Genomic DNA, 15,420 nt, shown 5'->3' with positions numbered 1-15,420 from the left:
ATGTCATGAGTTTTTAGTAAAAACATTTTGCACTGTATATACAAACTGAGAATGTAGAGAAAAACTGGTCCGAACCAGATTGTAAAGGACCAAAATGAGTTGGGAAAATAGAAAAATAAAATAAAAATTAAACACGAAAATGTCAGGTCTAAAAATGTGTGTGAGTGAGGAGCACAATAGAATAGAAATGAATACAAGACAAATACCTAACATGGGGGAAATTTTGAAAGTACGATAAACCAATTTATGTAACTTACGATCAAGAGTTTTTTAAAATCATCATTACTCGTTTAATTCTACTTCACATAACAACACAGAGGCTCATGGGATAAAAATCATTTTAATGATATAATAAAATAGATATATGTAAAGTCAATTTCAAATGAAAACACAAAGCATCTCATTTCATTAGCATAATAGTTTCATAAAATATGTTATGAATAGTGCAATATCAAATGATAGAAAAGTGAAATATGGAACCAAAATTTAGTGGTTAAGTAGACATTTGTAAGTTTATATTTTATATTTGCCAATTTATAAGGTGAAAAGTTTATAAAGTGGCAAATTTGCCACTTTACGAGTTTTTTTCTTGCAAACTTGCCACTTTATTAACTGGCAAATTTACGAGTTTTTTTACTTGTTAATTTGCCACTTTATAAACTCGCAAATTTGCCACTTTATTAAGTGGCAAATTCATGAGTTTTTTTCTTGCTAATTTGCCACTTTATAAACTCGCAAATTTGCCACTTTATTAAGTGGCAAATTCATGAGTTTTTTTCTTGCTAATTTGCCACTTTATAAACTCGCAAATTTGCCACTTTATTAAGTGGCAAATTCATGAGTTTTTTTCTTGCTAATTTGCCACTTTATAAAGTTGCAAATTTACCAGTTTGTTTTCCCCCCCGCAAATTTGCCACTTTATATAAAAATATCTGGTTATAGATGTAAAAATGTAAAAATTTTGGTACAAAATTTCTGCCAGAGCGAAAAGCACAAATCCACTCACGAAACATTAATGAGACACACGATTTGCCCAAAAATTATTTGGCGGGCCGAATCTGACTTCCAGGCCTTAGGTTTGACACATGCTCTAAATCAAAGAATTCAGCACTGCATTCCTGCCCGGTTTCCACGCGTGAAAGACCTCCTGCAGCATCCTGGCGTCCTCGAGTGCGTTGTGGGCGTCGTAGGCCTTGCCCAGGAAGCGCTCCACCATGTACGACAAGGAGTAGCTGTAGAAATTGGTGAACATCCTCTTGCTGAGTAGGAAGGTGTCCAGGTAGTTGGACACGGCCCTCTCAAACTCCTGCAGGAGGGAGAACTCTATCAGCATCCTCCGAAGGATGGGGGTGTCAAAGCGGTTGGCGTTGTGGGCGGCCAGGTACACGGGCTTGCGGAAAGAGCCCAGGAACTCCACGAAAGAGGTGAGAGCTTGGGAGAGCGAGACGGTGGGCATGGCCTCGTCGTGGCGCAACAGAAGGCCGTTTACCACCGAGAAGCCTGTGATCGTGCCGGCTTCCTTGGAGATTGCGCAGCGGGGGACGGTGTAGGCGTTGAAGACCCGCATGCCGCAGACGGCTGCTATCTGGATGATGTCGCACCTTTCGGTGTCTGCAGGCAAGGGGGAGACCAGAAACGTAGGTCAGCTTCTGAAGACAAATCTTCAGTGTGTAGCTCGACACAGGACAATGTGCGCATAAACACGCGGTAAGCGTTAGCCTCACTTCGGATTCAACCGTCGACGATGTTTACAAAAATTAACTTTCACTTTCACTGAAGACTAAACTGTATTCACGGTGTACAAAAACAGACACGTTAACTTCACTTTACAGTAAGACGGACTTGTCTTCAATGTGTATAAACACATACATTATCGTCATTTAGGACTATTTTGTATTCATTGTGTACAAAAAACATATGTTAGCTTCACTGATAATACTGTAGCTATCTTTAATGTACCGGTACTGTATGCAAAACAATCAGTGCCTAAGTAACCTTTAAGTTCAGTACGTTGGCATTTATTTTTTGTCTTATTAAAATAAAAGTTTGTATTGAATTGGTTCACTGTAAAATGCCAACAGAACTGGTTTAGAGTAAGCTGTAACGTGATTGGCTCTTACTAAGGAAGGTCCAACTTCATATTTATTTTTGGACTATTCTGTCTGTTCTGTGACTGGTTCACATCAAATTGTAACTTCACTGGCTAATCTTTGGGCAGTTTTCTCATTGGCCCACACAGAAATGTAACGCGATTGGCTGAAATTTGAGCTGCGAAGCCATTGGCTCACACTTGGCTGAGGGCCAGCATTGCTCAACATGCCAGCGTATGAGCTTCAGTTTGAGGGTAAAAAAACAAAACCCAAAAAACCCTATTTTCCTTAACTTGACCTTAACTTCAGGTGTGAAAAAAAGTGAAATCATAAATAAATAACCAATTTTTTAAAGTAAGAAATTATAAGACACAACATGAAAAAAACATCGGACACAATCCCAAACAAGAAATAAACAACTTATATATACATTAAGCATGTAAAACATAAACCAGAAATATATAACCTTGCTTGATCTTTTTTTTTTTTACCCCGTTTATTCATGTTTTTTCATACTTCTTTTAAATAGCAATTGCCAGGGAAATTTAATAAGCAGAATTTTGCTGAAAGTGTGATATTAATACCCCTAGTGGTTATTAGGGCCTCCTTTAGTGGCACACAAAACAATAATTGCACTAAATACAAATACATTCAGAACAGTGAACCTCTGGTACAAGTGCCATTAGTGGTATGTGAGCACCCTCTAGTGGTAAACAAAAGAATGCCTGAAATAAATACAAAATAAAATAAATGTGAGTATATCAATTACATTTGCAACTTGGAAGTTTAAACTCTCTTTAAAAGAATATCCGGTACAGTACTTTCTTTAGTTTTTAAGCACAGCATTTTTTTTAAATTACCGGTACAGTTTGTTTTATTTAACGTTGAGGACAAGGCATTTTCATTAATTTATTTTTTTAAATATGAAAATATTTTTTCCACTTTTATGTGTATTACATTTTGAATGTAACCCTTTAATATTTTCCCCTGTATTTAAAATCTTATGTTCAAGCCGTGAATAACGTTATGACATCAAATTGTGTATAATGTTATTACACTCTACAATTGTACAACGATATCAAATGTACTTTTTAGGAATTAAACTCCTCTCCTTTTTGGGTAACACTTACTACTATTACGTAACCACATTTTAATGTTAATACACGGAGAGCTTATAGTCGGACACCTTTTGAGGAATAAAAACAGCATTAAAAAAATAAACACGTATAATCTTAAATGTGTTTGACGCTGATAGCAAATCGAAAGTCATCAAACAGTTTTATGTTGCCAGGTTTGTCCCATACCCAGTCCAGTTGTCTCCAGATCAAAGAAAACCACAGTGTAAGACATCTGTAGAAGAAAAAAAGCAAACCCATTTTGAAATAACAGTCGTGTCATCATATAAAACAACCACTAAAAAAAACAACAACGTAAGAAGCTAATCAACTCACCGTGAAGAAGCGTTTCGCGTCAACTGTCGAGCAAGTGTCAAAGTTGCAGTTTTTATAGCGCCCCCGCGTCAAAGTCAGCTTTCATTTGTGACGAAGGGGGATGTTTTCCTTTCCTTTCCCTCGATCTGGGCCGCGCATCAGCGTTTCGCTCGCCCTGTTGTTTTCCTCTCAACGGGCGACTTTTCTGCTCTTTTCCTTTAGTTTCGCTTTCGTCGCGGTGCACGATGGGAACTGGAGTCCACCGCTGCCGTGACGCAGCTTGATGAGACTCGCCTGCACGCGCAGGCACGCACGGCTACAGGATCTCTATGCCATATATGGGAGCGATATCTTTTTTTCTTTCTTTTTTTTAATAGACAGAATAAATGTAAATTTTACAATATCAAATATAATTGATGGACGATGGCTACACAGATTTCCGGTTCTGGCAGTTAGCATTAAGCTATAAGCTAACGTAAAGGCTCCCAAAGCAAAACACTATTATTCCCTAATAGCTGCTTTTGCTGCTGTTGTAGAACATTGCTTCTCAAACCTTTGACACCAAGTACCACAAAAAAAAAATATTAAAAATAACACCAAGGAGGGTTTACTCTAAATTATGTACGATACTCTAAGCCACTGTAACATTATGCATTTTGCACATAGGGAAATAATAAACCGTATAAATAATGATCCAATTTGAATATATTGCACCAAAAACAACAACAATTTTACCTTGAAAAAAATTTTCAAAACAAGCAGCTGTTAAAAATAAAAGGCTTATATAAGTGAAATACAACTGAAGTGTACTACTACAGTAATTATTTTTTTGCATATTGCTACAGGGAGCCTGCATGCAACTAGTGGTAGCCTAACACATTTTGTAGTTTTGACACAGAATTATGGAGGGCAAAATAAATACAGTGACTAAAAATAAAAAATACATAAAATGGAGATAACTGACTGGGAGAAATGAGGGAGGGAGGGTAGAGGGGGGGGGCGAGAAGGAAAAGGAAAGAGTGGGAGTGCAGTGGAGAGAGAGGTGAAAGGAAAGAGACATGGAGAAAGAAAGGGTAAACGAAAGAGAAAGGGAGAGGGAGACAAAGACAGGGAAATGGAAAGAGAAAGCAAGTGAAAAGCGAGAGAGAGAGAGAGAGAGAGAGAGAGAGAGAGAGAGAGAGAGAGAGAGAGAGAGAGAGAGAGAGAGAGAGAGAGAGAGAGAGAGAGAGAGAGAGAGAGAGAACTTAAAATGATCTAATCAGTTTTCAAAAGAAAAAACACAGGACTCGACTGGAGTGTCCGAATGTAGGGTTCAAAGAGGGGGCACAAGAATTACGGTCGTTGTCTAACAAGGTTAAAGATCTCTGGACCAGGCAGGGGTCAACAGACTGATATAACCCAGAAACTTACAAGAAATACACGTTAGCGTACGACTCGGAGGTTTGTGCCAATACTTTTCGGTCGGGTTTTCAAATAAGGAGATGGAAATGGCTTGAACCATATGATGTTAAGCATTCGCTCTTTGAAGCGTTTGGGTACGGCCAGCGACACGCCTCGCTTTGCCAAGATCGACACCTCGAGGAGCAAGCATTTAGGCTAATTTGTTCAAATAAATATTTACTGCTGCATTTATGTTTCCAGAATGATGATTTACACATTCATGCATTTTACCAAATTATATTACCAATGGCAGGGTTTTTTACTTTCCGGACTTTGGATTTGCCACCTCTGCTGATAAAATGGCACCCGGTAAATAAGTAAACAGTAACATTCAGTGATGTCGTTTCCCAAATAGCCTTTTATTTTTTTCCTTACAACCATAAACATGTTTGTATCATTAAAATAATATATTAAAAAAAAAAAAAAAGTAACACAAATTGCACCTTGTAAATAACAATGTCCAGAGTGGCGCAGACAAAAACATTGTTTCAATTTTCTTTCCTGGCCTTGTCGCACTTGATCGTACACAGGATAATATATCCTTCATAACAAATCCTTTGAAACCAATAAACCGCAGTATACGTGGACATAAATAAAACATACTTACATACATACAGTACATACACTGTGTATAAAAGAGGAACAAAAGACCAGAGAAAGCAAAACATGCCTTCCGGTGACACATTCACTTTTTCCCCCCTCCTGCACGTTATGCAATATGACATGAACAAATAATACAGAACACTTTTGTCCATTCAGCTCATTTTGTGTGCGTGTGTGCGAAGTCAACTGAGGCTGCTTTAAAAACACTGACTTGTGTCGTACAGAGAGACAAATATTGCAGTTCTAGTTGTGGCGGTGGTTATTTATTTATACACAGCTACCGGTGAGGCCTTTGGAAGCCTCACTGCACGATACCGACAACTATTTGGATGCTACGTCTTTTGGTTTGTGCGTATTAAATGCTACGAGGGCCCGCGGGGGGCGAGTGGTCGGAAGCGCTGTCGTTGAGCTAAAACAAAAAAAAGAGCAGGAAGTCAGAAGTATTTGGACAAGTGCCTTTTATCAGTGTGAAATAAGGCAATCAAGCTGTCAGCTTTAATTGAAGAGCTTTAAAAAAAATAAAAAAATAAAAATAAAAAAAATTAACAAATAAATAAATGAATAAATGAATAAAAGTGAAAATAAAAATGCTATAAAAAATATAATTCAAAAGTTAAATACAAAAAAATAAATATAAATGGAAATTAAAAAACACACAAATTTATATATCCATAAATAAATAAAAGTAAATGAAAAAAACAAGATTCAAATATAAAATACAATAAAAATAAAAATCAACGTGAAATAAAAAAAAAAAATATATATATAAATAGAACTTAATATAGATCAACAAATAAAAACGCTGCGCTCTGACATTTTTTGATTTCATGCTGGATACACTCTGTCAGGTCGAAATGTTATTCAAATGAGGGGGCGGTCCTAAGCGTGTCTTGGGTTGAAACTGCCTTTCAATGGTCGAGTGAGCGGGTCGGCGAACAAGGAAGTCTCGCCGGCTTGCATGGAGAGCTCCAGCAATGCAAACTAACAAAATAAAATATTCATGAAATGAATACATGTGAGAGCAGAGCATTTTTATTCATTGATTGATATTTAAAGCTATTTATTTTATTATTATATTTATTTTTGTATTTATTTCAACATTTATTTTTATATTTATTTTTTTTAATCTTGTTTATTTTGGTATTTATTTTTACTTTTATTTATGATATATATTTTGTTGTTTTTATTACTATTTCCATTTATTTTTTTGTATTTAATTTTTGAATGATATTTTTCATATACGTTTATATTTTCACTTTTATTTATTAATTACTTTAATTTTGGCAGTTTTGGTCGGCCATAGATGAGGGCCAAATGACATCATTGTTAGTAAACCATGGGCTCCCTCTAGTGGTACGTTAAATAATTACTGCCTCCTAAGTCAAGTGGGTTTTATTTCATTTAACTTAAAAATAAAACGCAGATCATACCTACATTAAACGTGTCATATTTTTGGGTGAAAGCTCTTCACTTAACTCTGAAAGTGGATTGATCGTCCAAATACTTGTATGTTAAATAAAATGTGTGCATGTGTGTGTGTGAGCTGATCTGTCATCTACGCAGTCCCCCCAAAAAAAGAAAGAAACAAATCAGATAAAGCCTGTTAAGTGTTAACAAACAGGAACTTAGCATATCAATAATATCGCAATGACAGCATACGTTATTACAGCAACAATTGAAAGGAGGAGAAAAATTCAAGTGGCGACGTCATAACACTGATGATGTTTACAAGCGTGGCACTGGAATGAATGCGTTTCACTTGCGCTCTATGTACAAGTTCTTCCTACGGGACGTCATCGGAATCATCAACAGCACTCGAGTCCGTCCCCGAAGTGTTCGCCCCGGACTGGTCGCCAGCCAAGCGCAGGACAAACAGGCATTCGCGCTCACATTCACACCTGCGGACAAATTGGGAGTCCGCAAACGAGCCCACGCGCATGCTTTTGGAATGTGGGAGGACGGAGTAGGAGGAGGCGTGATCGAACCTCGGAAATGTGAGGCGGACGTGTTAACCACTCAGCCACCGCGCTGGCTTCTTCATGTTTATCACCATGGCGTCAACGTGCGGCAAAAGCTCCTTCTCATGGTAAATAAAGCTTCCAGGTCACTTGAGGAAATGGATGATTTTAGTCGACATCTCTACGAGGGCTGAACAATTCATCAAATTCAAATTGCAATTTACGAATCGTAAAGGCTGCAATAAAAAAAAAGAAAAAAGAAAAAAAAAGGTTGTGTTTATTTTTTAACTCATTCACTGCCATTGACGGCTTTAGACGTCAAAAATTCATTTGAATTATTTCTATTAGTTTCACATTTTTTGTCACATAACAATTGAAAAAATTTAATCGCCTGATGCCCATAATTAAAAAAAGAAAATATATAAAAAATTAGGGGTGTCAGATGATTACAATTTTTTATTGTAATTAAATAAAAATTCTAGGTTTTCATACTCTTGTTAACAAAAGTGGAAAAAAATGTTAAACTAATAAAAATTGTTCAATTGAATTTTTGACGTCTATAGCCGCCAATGGCAGTGATTAATGATGTGTATATTTGATATATATATATATTTTTTTTTACAGTGTCTAGATAGTTCAGTGCTTATTAGGAAGCACAGTCCACATTTCCATATCATTATTTGATGAAATATGAAATGTTGACGTGATAAAGACACAAATTTGTCTGATTTATGATTTATTGAGTTTGTTTATGCTACACTTGTTTAGTAGTAATTTGTCAAGTTGTAGCGAAAGCTTAAAAGGCTACAAGTCAAAGTGTTTTAGTAAGTTGACTCCAATTGAAGATTTTCATTTAATTCATGGTTCATTTGCCTTTATTTTATCATAAACCGAACCTCTAACATAATGAGATTAAAGATGAATGCATTGCTTGTATTTTTAGAAAAAAATAATCGCATATTAAAACGCAATTGTACGACGGCGTATTAGAGCCATGTATTAAAAAAAAGTGGGGGGGGGGTGATAATATTCAGAGAAAAAAACTCGCATATCTGCCACTTTATAAAGTTTCCACCTTATAAACTCGCAAATTTACAAGTTTTTTTTCTCGGAAAACTACCCCCTCTCTAAAAAAATATATATTTATACGTGGCCCTAATACAATCGCAATATAGAATTTTCTTAAAACCAAAAAACCCCAAAACGATTATTGTTCAGCCCTATTCTCTCCCGCCATATTTTGAAAGTGTGAAGTGTCAGCTGTGACGTGTTGTCCGGCAATTTGCTGACAGGAAGTCGAACGGACGAGCATGCAGCATCTCGGCTGGTGTGTAAACGTGACAAGCACACTTAGCTTAGCATAGTTTAGCGTAGCTGAGCAGTTCAGCCGTTATGGCTACAAGCTGAAGAAGAAAGATGGCCCACCGCCGTTCGGTCTCACTTCCTTCTCTTCCGCGCTGTGGCTCAGTGCTCACCTGCTCTGCCGAGGAGGGGCGCGCGGGGGCGACCCCCGTGACCAGCCTCAGCCAAACCTGAAAATCAAGGCCGCCTTCCGCCCGACCGTCGTCACACCATAAACTCGTTGCTACCGTACAGAACCAGCTGCTGCGGCGCCGAGCCGAACTCGGGCTCCCTGCGGTGTCCGCCCGACGGCTCCCGCGGCGAACTGCGGCTCAGTCGGAGTCGGTGGCTGGGGCGGCTCTTCCCGGGTCGCCGCTCCGACTCGGGCGTGTCGCTCGCCGCGGCCCCTCCCGGGCCGTAGGAGGCCAGCAGGGGCCCCGATGACGACGAGCGGAAGCGGTAGTGGGGGGACGGTGAGGCGGATGGCGGTTGATTGGAGCGGGAGGAGGTGATGGTGGGGGCGGAGTCGGCTGAGTCTACCGAGTCTTGATGGCGGCGCAGAGGTCGCCTGCTTTTCGGCTCCCATTTTCTGGAGCCACAAGCGCCCGACTCTGTGGATGACAAGTGTTTGGAATACGGAATGTGGACGATGATTAGAATCTAAATTATGAACACTAAAGAAATTCAAAATATGAATTATTATGTTAGCCTGAACCTGAATTTACAATTTTTGAAACTATTGCAAAATGTTTTTTTTTTATGTTGACAATAAAGTTTAAACACAATAAACATAATTTTCTTTTTACCATGAATTTAGAATTTTTAAAACTGAATTTGAACCAGATTTTTTTACACTGAATTTGTTCAGCATAATTTCTTGCCCAAAAAAACGTAATTTTATTTTTATTAATACATTTTAAAAATAATTGTACACAAATTTTTAACCTGAATTTACAATTTTTAAAACAATGCAGCATTTTTGATTTGTTTTTACTATGAATTTTAAAAAAATTACACTGAATTTGTTCAGCGCAATTTTTGACCAAAAAACTTAAATCAAAAAAATTTGAAACTGAATTTGACACATAATTTACAAGGTCAGACAGACACTTGATTTTTTTCCTGCAGAATCTTTGATCCAGAATTTTGCACCAAAATGCAATAATGTAGCATAGCACTTGCTAATAAGATTGCCCACAGAAAATTGGGTGGGTGGGGGATATTTGCATCTATATGTCTTGCATTCACTTTTCCGCATTTCTCACAATTTATATCATCATATGCTAATGAGCAAGAATATTTGACTCATACCTAATCCCTGTTTCTCATGTATTGTACTACCATTGCTCACTTTGTTAATGAGTTTCTAACCAAGTTATATGATTTTAATTTGGTCGTTACCAGGCAGCTCTGCGGTTGCGCCCTCCGTTTCCATGGTGATGTTCTCGGAGCTGTCCGCCGTGCCGATGGACGCTTCCGATTCGGGAGTCTCGTCGTCAGACGCTCGCGGCTCCAAGATCAACATCTCGTATGTCAGGTCCTCCCTGCAAAAAGAACTTCCTAACTTTAATCCCATATCTTAATAACTGACTCCATAGTCACTACAACCCCAAAAAATACACAATGCAAATTAATAAGTGTGCAAACTATCTCATATGCTAACAAAACGGCTATAAAAAGTAGTTGTAATTTTTTTTGTATTTCTGCTAAGAACTAACTAACCAACTGACTAACTAACTGTGATCAAAACAGAGCCAAACCTTTTTGTTTGATCTGGCTAAGTCAGGCAATTGAGTGAGTAACAAACTGATGAAAACAAACCTAGTAGTGTCATTTTTGTGTGTGGAAAATCTCATAAATAAAAAGTATATCGTATCGTATGAACTACCCTAGTAACTAACTAACCAACTAACTAACCAACTACCTGTGATTACAGCAAAACCTAATAGTGTTGTTTTTGCGTATTTACTGCTAACCAACCTCCCAACTAAAACAAAAGCTACTGTTGTTTTTTGTAACCTGGCTTTAGTAGTTTTTTTTTGTTGTAATCTGATTAGCTAAGTGACCACCAGCAATCACAACAAAACCTAGTATGTATTTTGTGTAATTTTGTTAACAAACTAACGGGTTATGATAAAACCTTTTGGCTTTTTTGTGTGATAACTAACTAACTAACTGAGCAATTAACTAACTAACCAACCAACCAACCAACTAAGTAACTACAATTAAAACAAGGGCAAAGCCTTTAGTTGTTTTTGTAATCTACCTAACTAAGTAGCCTAATAGTAGTGTAGTTTAGTGTGTGTAATCCTGTTAACTAACTAATGAACTAACTGGGGTCAAGATAAACCTTTTTTGGAGTTTCTGCTAACTAACCAACAAACTAAAATCACAACAAAACCTAGTAGTGTTGTTTTTGCCTAACTCAGCTTGGCAGCTAACCAACAAACGGTGATCAAAACAATACATTGTATACTTTTTTGCATAACCCTGCTAGCCAACTATCGACAATCAACAAACAGCAATTACCACAATACACAAGGAGGTTTATTCGTCATCTGGTTACTTACCTACCTACCTACTGTTAGAGTAGACAATATTTATATTCTACTCTTTGCGTGTTCAATTAACTGAATGGTGAGATTCTGGTGAAGAAGTCCCTTTGCAAAGGTAATCAAAAGCTTTTGATGACAACAATTGAACTCACTCAAACAGTGGTCTGTTCAGATTGTGTGTCCTCTCTACTCCGGCACATCATTATTTATTGAAAAGTGGGTGAATACGAAAAGTCTCCTCCCATCAGCCCACAGTACATTTGTTTACAACTCAGTGAATACAAGAAAATCCCTCTCTCCTCCCTCAGCGAGTTCAGCAAGTTCCCATAGGTATAAATCAGATTAGAGAAAAACAATCATACATCAGCCTGTCTCTTCCGACCGGTACCAGACTACACTCCCTTCAGGATAGCAAATGGAAGAAACCCGTTGCCCCTTCTCCTCTCATGAAAGTGAGACAGCTAAGAATACAATTCTATTCATTGAGCCATACTGAGTTAACATGATTATACCTACATCTACACAGCTATAACTAAATTCAAAATGGTTAAAATATAAAGTAAAACAGTAAAAATGTTAACAAAGTTAACACTACCTACCTAACCTTCTGAAGACGCTGCAGTTCCAACATTGTTTGCTATCTGAGATGTCTAAATCGGTGCGACCAAGTGAATAAAATGTTGCTACTTGTCGTACTTTTCTTTCTGCAGACTCTCGATCTGCTCGGTGAGGATCCGTTCCTCTTGCTGCATGGCGAGCTGCTGCTGCTCGCTCGGCGCGGCCTCCGCCTGTTCCTCGCTTCCCGCTCCGGTGCTCTCCCCGTCCGCCACCGGGGGGGCCGCCCTGGGGCTGAGCGGCGGCGACTGCGCGTGGGCACCGCTTTGCCGAACGCGGCTTTTGCTCTGAAAGTTTGCACACAGACAAAAAAGGAAACTTTTAGTGTCTTCTTTGAAATGTAGTTAAAAAAATATATATAATAATCGTGATGGAGAAACACACTGGAGACTTTCTAAAAACACACTTTGGATGTTTAGAACGTACAGATGTGCTCATCACAACACCGCTAACAAACTGGGAGTGATGCTAGTGAGACACACACACACTGACACAAAAATGTTACCTTCAGTCTGTCTGAGTTGGGCTGCGTGTTAGCCAGTTAGCAGAAACGAGAATGTGTCAGCGTGGCTATAAAATGCGATCATTTCTGTCTCTGAACATTCAGAAATATTCATGAAAGACACTCAACACAACACCGCCAGCACTGCTCGCTGCGTTTGCTAACATTGGGAATGAATGGCGTTAAGGCTAGCTAAGCAGCTAAAGTGCAAAAGGCCGTGTGTTAGCCAGTTAGCAGAAACAGAAAAGTGTCAGTGTGGCTATAAAATGCGATCATTTCTGTCTCTGAACATTCAGAAATATTCATGAAAGACACTCAACACAACACCGCCAGCACTGCTCGCTGCGTTTGCTAACATTGGGAATGAATGGCGTTAAGGCTAGCTAAGCAGCTAAAGTACAAAAGGCCGTGTGTTAAGCCAGTTAGCAGAAACAGAAAAGTGTCAGTGTGGCTATGAAATGCGATCATTTCTGTCTCTGAACATTCAGAAATATTCATGGAAGAAACTCAACAGAACACCATCAGTACTGCTAGCTGCTATTGCTAACATTGGGAATGAATGGCGTTAAGGCTAGCTAAGCAGCAAAAGAGCTGAGGTATCTTGCGGTAAATATGAGTACAGTACTATCTTGACTTTTGAGTACCCCAATTTATAAGTTTTTGAGTTACAAGCTGTCGTTTACTCTATTTTGTGTGTGTTGTGAATGAAATGTTTTTCCACTCGCCAGCAGATGGTACAAATAACCTGTTACCATTAACACAACAAAATTCAGCTTTGTGTTTATCGTAACAAGTCCAATAACTACGTAAATTTGGATCAGCCTTATTTAAGTGCGTGCCTTGAGATACGAGTTTAATTTGTTTCCTGACCACGCTTTTAGTTCAAAACACTGATCTAAAATCATCTTCCTCCACTGAAATGAATGGAAATGCCTTTAATCCGTTCCCGCATACCCCAAAAACAATGCCAATTTCAAAAAAAAAAAAAAAAAAATCACCGTATTCATATTGAACTTTATAAAAACATAAAATAATGACCTAAATGAATACTATGTAAAATAAATGTTTTTTTTTGCTTCAATACAATGGTCATTGCACTGCTCCTTCTGGTGAGGTCACCTGGAAGTAGAAGTGACGTCACGGTGAAAAGGTCTACTGGCGTACCTAATATTGGGCATTCGTTTGTTGTGGGCCGTTTTGGCGCTTACAAGCAGCTAGACGGGACAAGTTCTAAAGACGGGACGAGAGTCACGGGACGGAACGGGACAGACGACGGTGGTGGTGGTGGTGGTGATGGGCGGGGCATGTGCAGAAGGGGGCATACATACCGGGGTGGCAGTGCGGGCTATGCTCATAAACCTAACAGCGATTAGTACAGGTTTCTGGAAGGAGGGGTTGGGGGTAGGAAGGGAGGGAGGACAAATTGGGGTTAGGGAGGCTTGAGGAGTCCAGATGTTACCACCATTGAAAACCGGCCCGTAATCCATTTAATACAGCTGACGCGCTTGTTTCACTGCTCACCCCTCCCCCCTCTGCTGCCGGGTGTGTCAATGCAAGAACAAATTTCATTACCATGACGACCAGAGGTGGGTACTTGTCGAAGAAAGTGTGAAATGCTCACAAGCGTGGATTGTATTTTCTCTCACGGAGGCAGCGCTTCAATGATTTTTTTAAACTATTAACTTATTTGGGGGGAAAAAGGAAGAAAGCTCAAATGCTACTGTAAAAATAGCCTGTACAGCTAATAAGTGTTTTAGGATGTGGACAATTTGGCTCTGGAACTACGTATTTGTATTTCTCCATTGCCCAAAGAAGATTCCACCATTTATAATTCTTTTGTGTGTGTGTGTATTTTAGATGTTCCACTTTATTATGTCAACACTTGTTTCAAAATGATTGATTATTCTTGGATTTCATTAAAATCCCAAAAAGTCATAAGAACAAAAGAGTGCGGCAACAATATTGTACCGAAAAAAGTGAGTACATCTCTTATATATTTCTAAATGTATTTGTATTTTACATTATGCGTATTTTGTCTTTTCATGAGACAACATTGGAAAAAGTGACACTTTGGTGGCGGTGCAATGTAAAGTATTGACAACAAAAGTGAGTTCACCCTTAAGTGAAAGTGCAAGATCTCGAAAAGTGAGTACACTACTCAAATAGTCTTAAATATTTTAAACATCATTTAAAAACATTTATTTTTACATTTTAGACTAGTGATAAACCGATATGTTTTTTTTAAGGTCGATACACCGACTATTAGTAGTCAAGGAAACCGATAACCGATATTTCAAGCCGATATTCATTTGCAGTAAAAGAGGAAATATTAGTATAAACATTTTATTTTTTTTATTTTTAAACATATAAAGAATTGACAGTATTAAAAACTATAACAAAACTTGCAGGGAGATTCCAAGGTCATTAGCATGTGTTAAGCTAAATAAAAAACTAAGCAAGTAAATAGTACCCTAAAGTTTTCTACTGTAAATTAAGTTTTCCAAAATTTCAACATATAATTAATTTATTTTTAATGTAGGTAGTTCCCAGTGTCAGCATCATTTTTATAAAGTGCACATTTAAATAAATCCATAAATGAAAGTTCCCATAGCGACAAATGCATGTAAATGTTGCAAATTATGTCTGAATGTGTTCGAAAAGTCTTTGCGACAAGTAAAAACGTACAAATCCTGACGAAAACCCTCAATTTGCTACGTCCGCAAGCATTCGCCGCTCAGTGAGAAACCAGCTTTGTCGGCTTTTATTCGTATCGGCACCGATAATCGGTCTATCCGTATTTTATGCATCTGGCAACAAAAGTAACTGCACCCCCAAGTGAAACTATTCAAATTGTTACACGTGACCAACGGAGTGCATTTTTGCTGT

At 38.2% G+C, this 15,420-nt stretch overlaps 2 protein-coding genes across 12 annotated transcripts in view; both read right to left on the bottom strand.

Moving 5' to 3' along the window:
• Window positions 1-321: 321 nt before the first annotated feature.
• On the bottom strand, window positions 322-3,763 carry LOC147175004 (uncharacterized). Its single transcript, XM_086072550.1, has 3 exons — window positions 3,542-3,763; window positions 3,395-3,440; window positions 322-1,611 (listed from the first exon to the last, which is right to left on the bottom strand). The coding sequence occupies exons 2-3, from the start codon at window positions 3,438-3,440 to the stop codon at window positions 1,091-1,093; spliced, it is 567 nt and encodes a 188-aa protein (XP_085928676.1). The 5' UTR covers window positions 3,542-3,763; the 3' UTR covers window positions 322-1,090.
• Window positions 3,764-5,298: 1,535 nt separating this feature from the next.
• The window catches only part of LOC147175002 (unconventional myosin-IXAb-like), a 123,476-nt gene continuing 113,354 nt past the window's right edge, over window positions 5,299-15,420 (bottom strand). For 7 of the 11 annotated variants that reach the window (XM_086072736.1, XM_086072738.1, XM_086072741.1 and 4 more), the window contains 4 exons: window positions 13,863-13,916; window positions 12,114-12,319; window positions 10,264-10,406; window positions 5,299-9,473 (listed from right to left, as the gene is read on the bottom strand). In XM_086072736.1, coding sequence (XP_085928862.1) covers window positions 9,088-9,473; window positions 10,264-10,406; window positions 12,114-12,319; window positions 13,863-13,916 — 789 coding nt within the window. In that variant the 3' untranslated portion in view covers window positions 5,299-9,087. Of the gene's footprint in view, window positions 9,474-10,263; window positions 10,407-12,113; window positions 12,320-12,537; window positions 12,559-13,862; window positions 13,917-15,420 lie in introns of all 11 variants that reach the window. The other 4 variants (XM_086072739.1, XM_086072740.1, XM_086072742.1 and 1 more) reach the window with 2 other exon arrangements.

Source organism: Leptonotus elevatus, chromosome 4 (assembly GCF_054856555.1).
Source record: "Leptonotus elevatus isolate MCC_2025b chromosome 4, RoL_Lele_1.0, whole genome shotgun sequence".
Classification (NCBI taxonomy): domain Eukaryota; kingdom Metazoa; phylum Chordata; class Actinopteri; order Syngnathiformes; family Syngnathidae; genus Leptonotus; species Leptonotus elevatus.
This window is presented reverse-complemented; position numbering and strand designations above follow the sequence as displayed.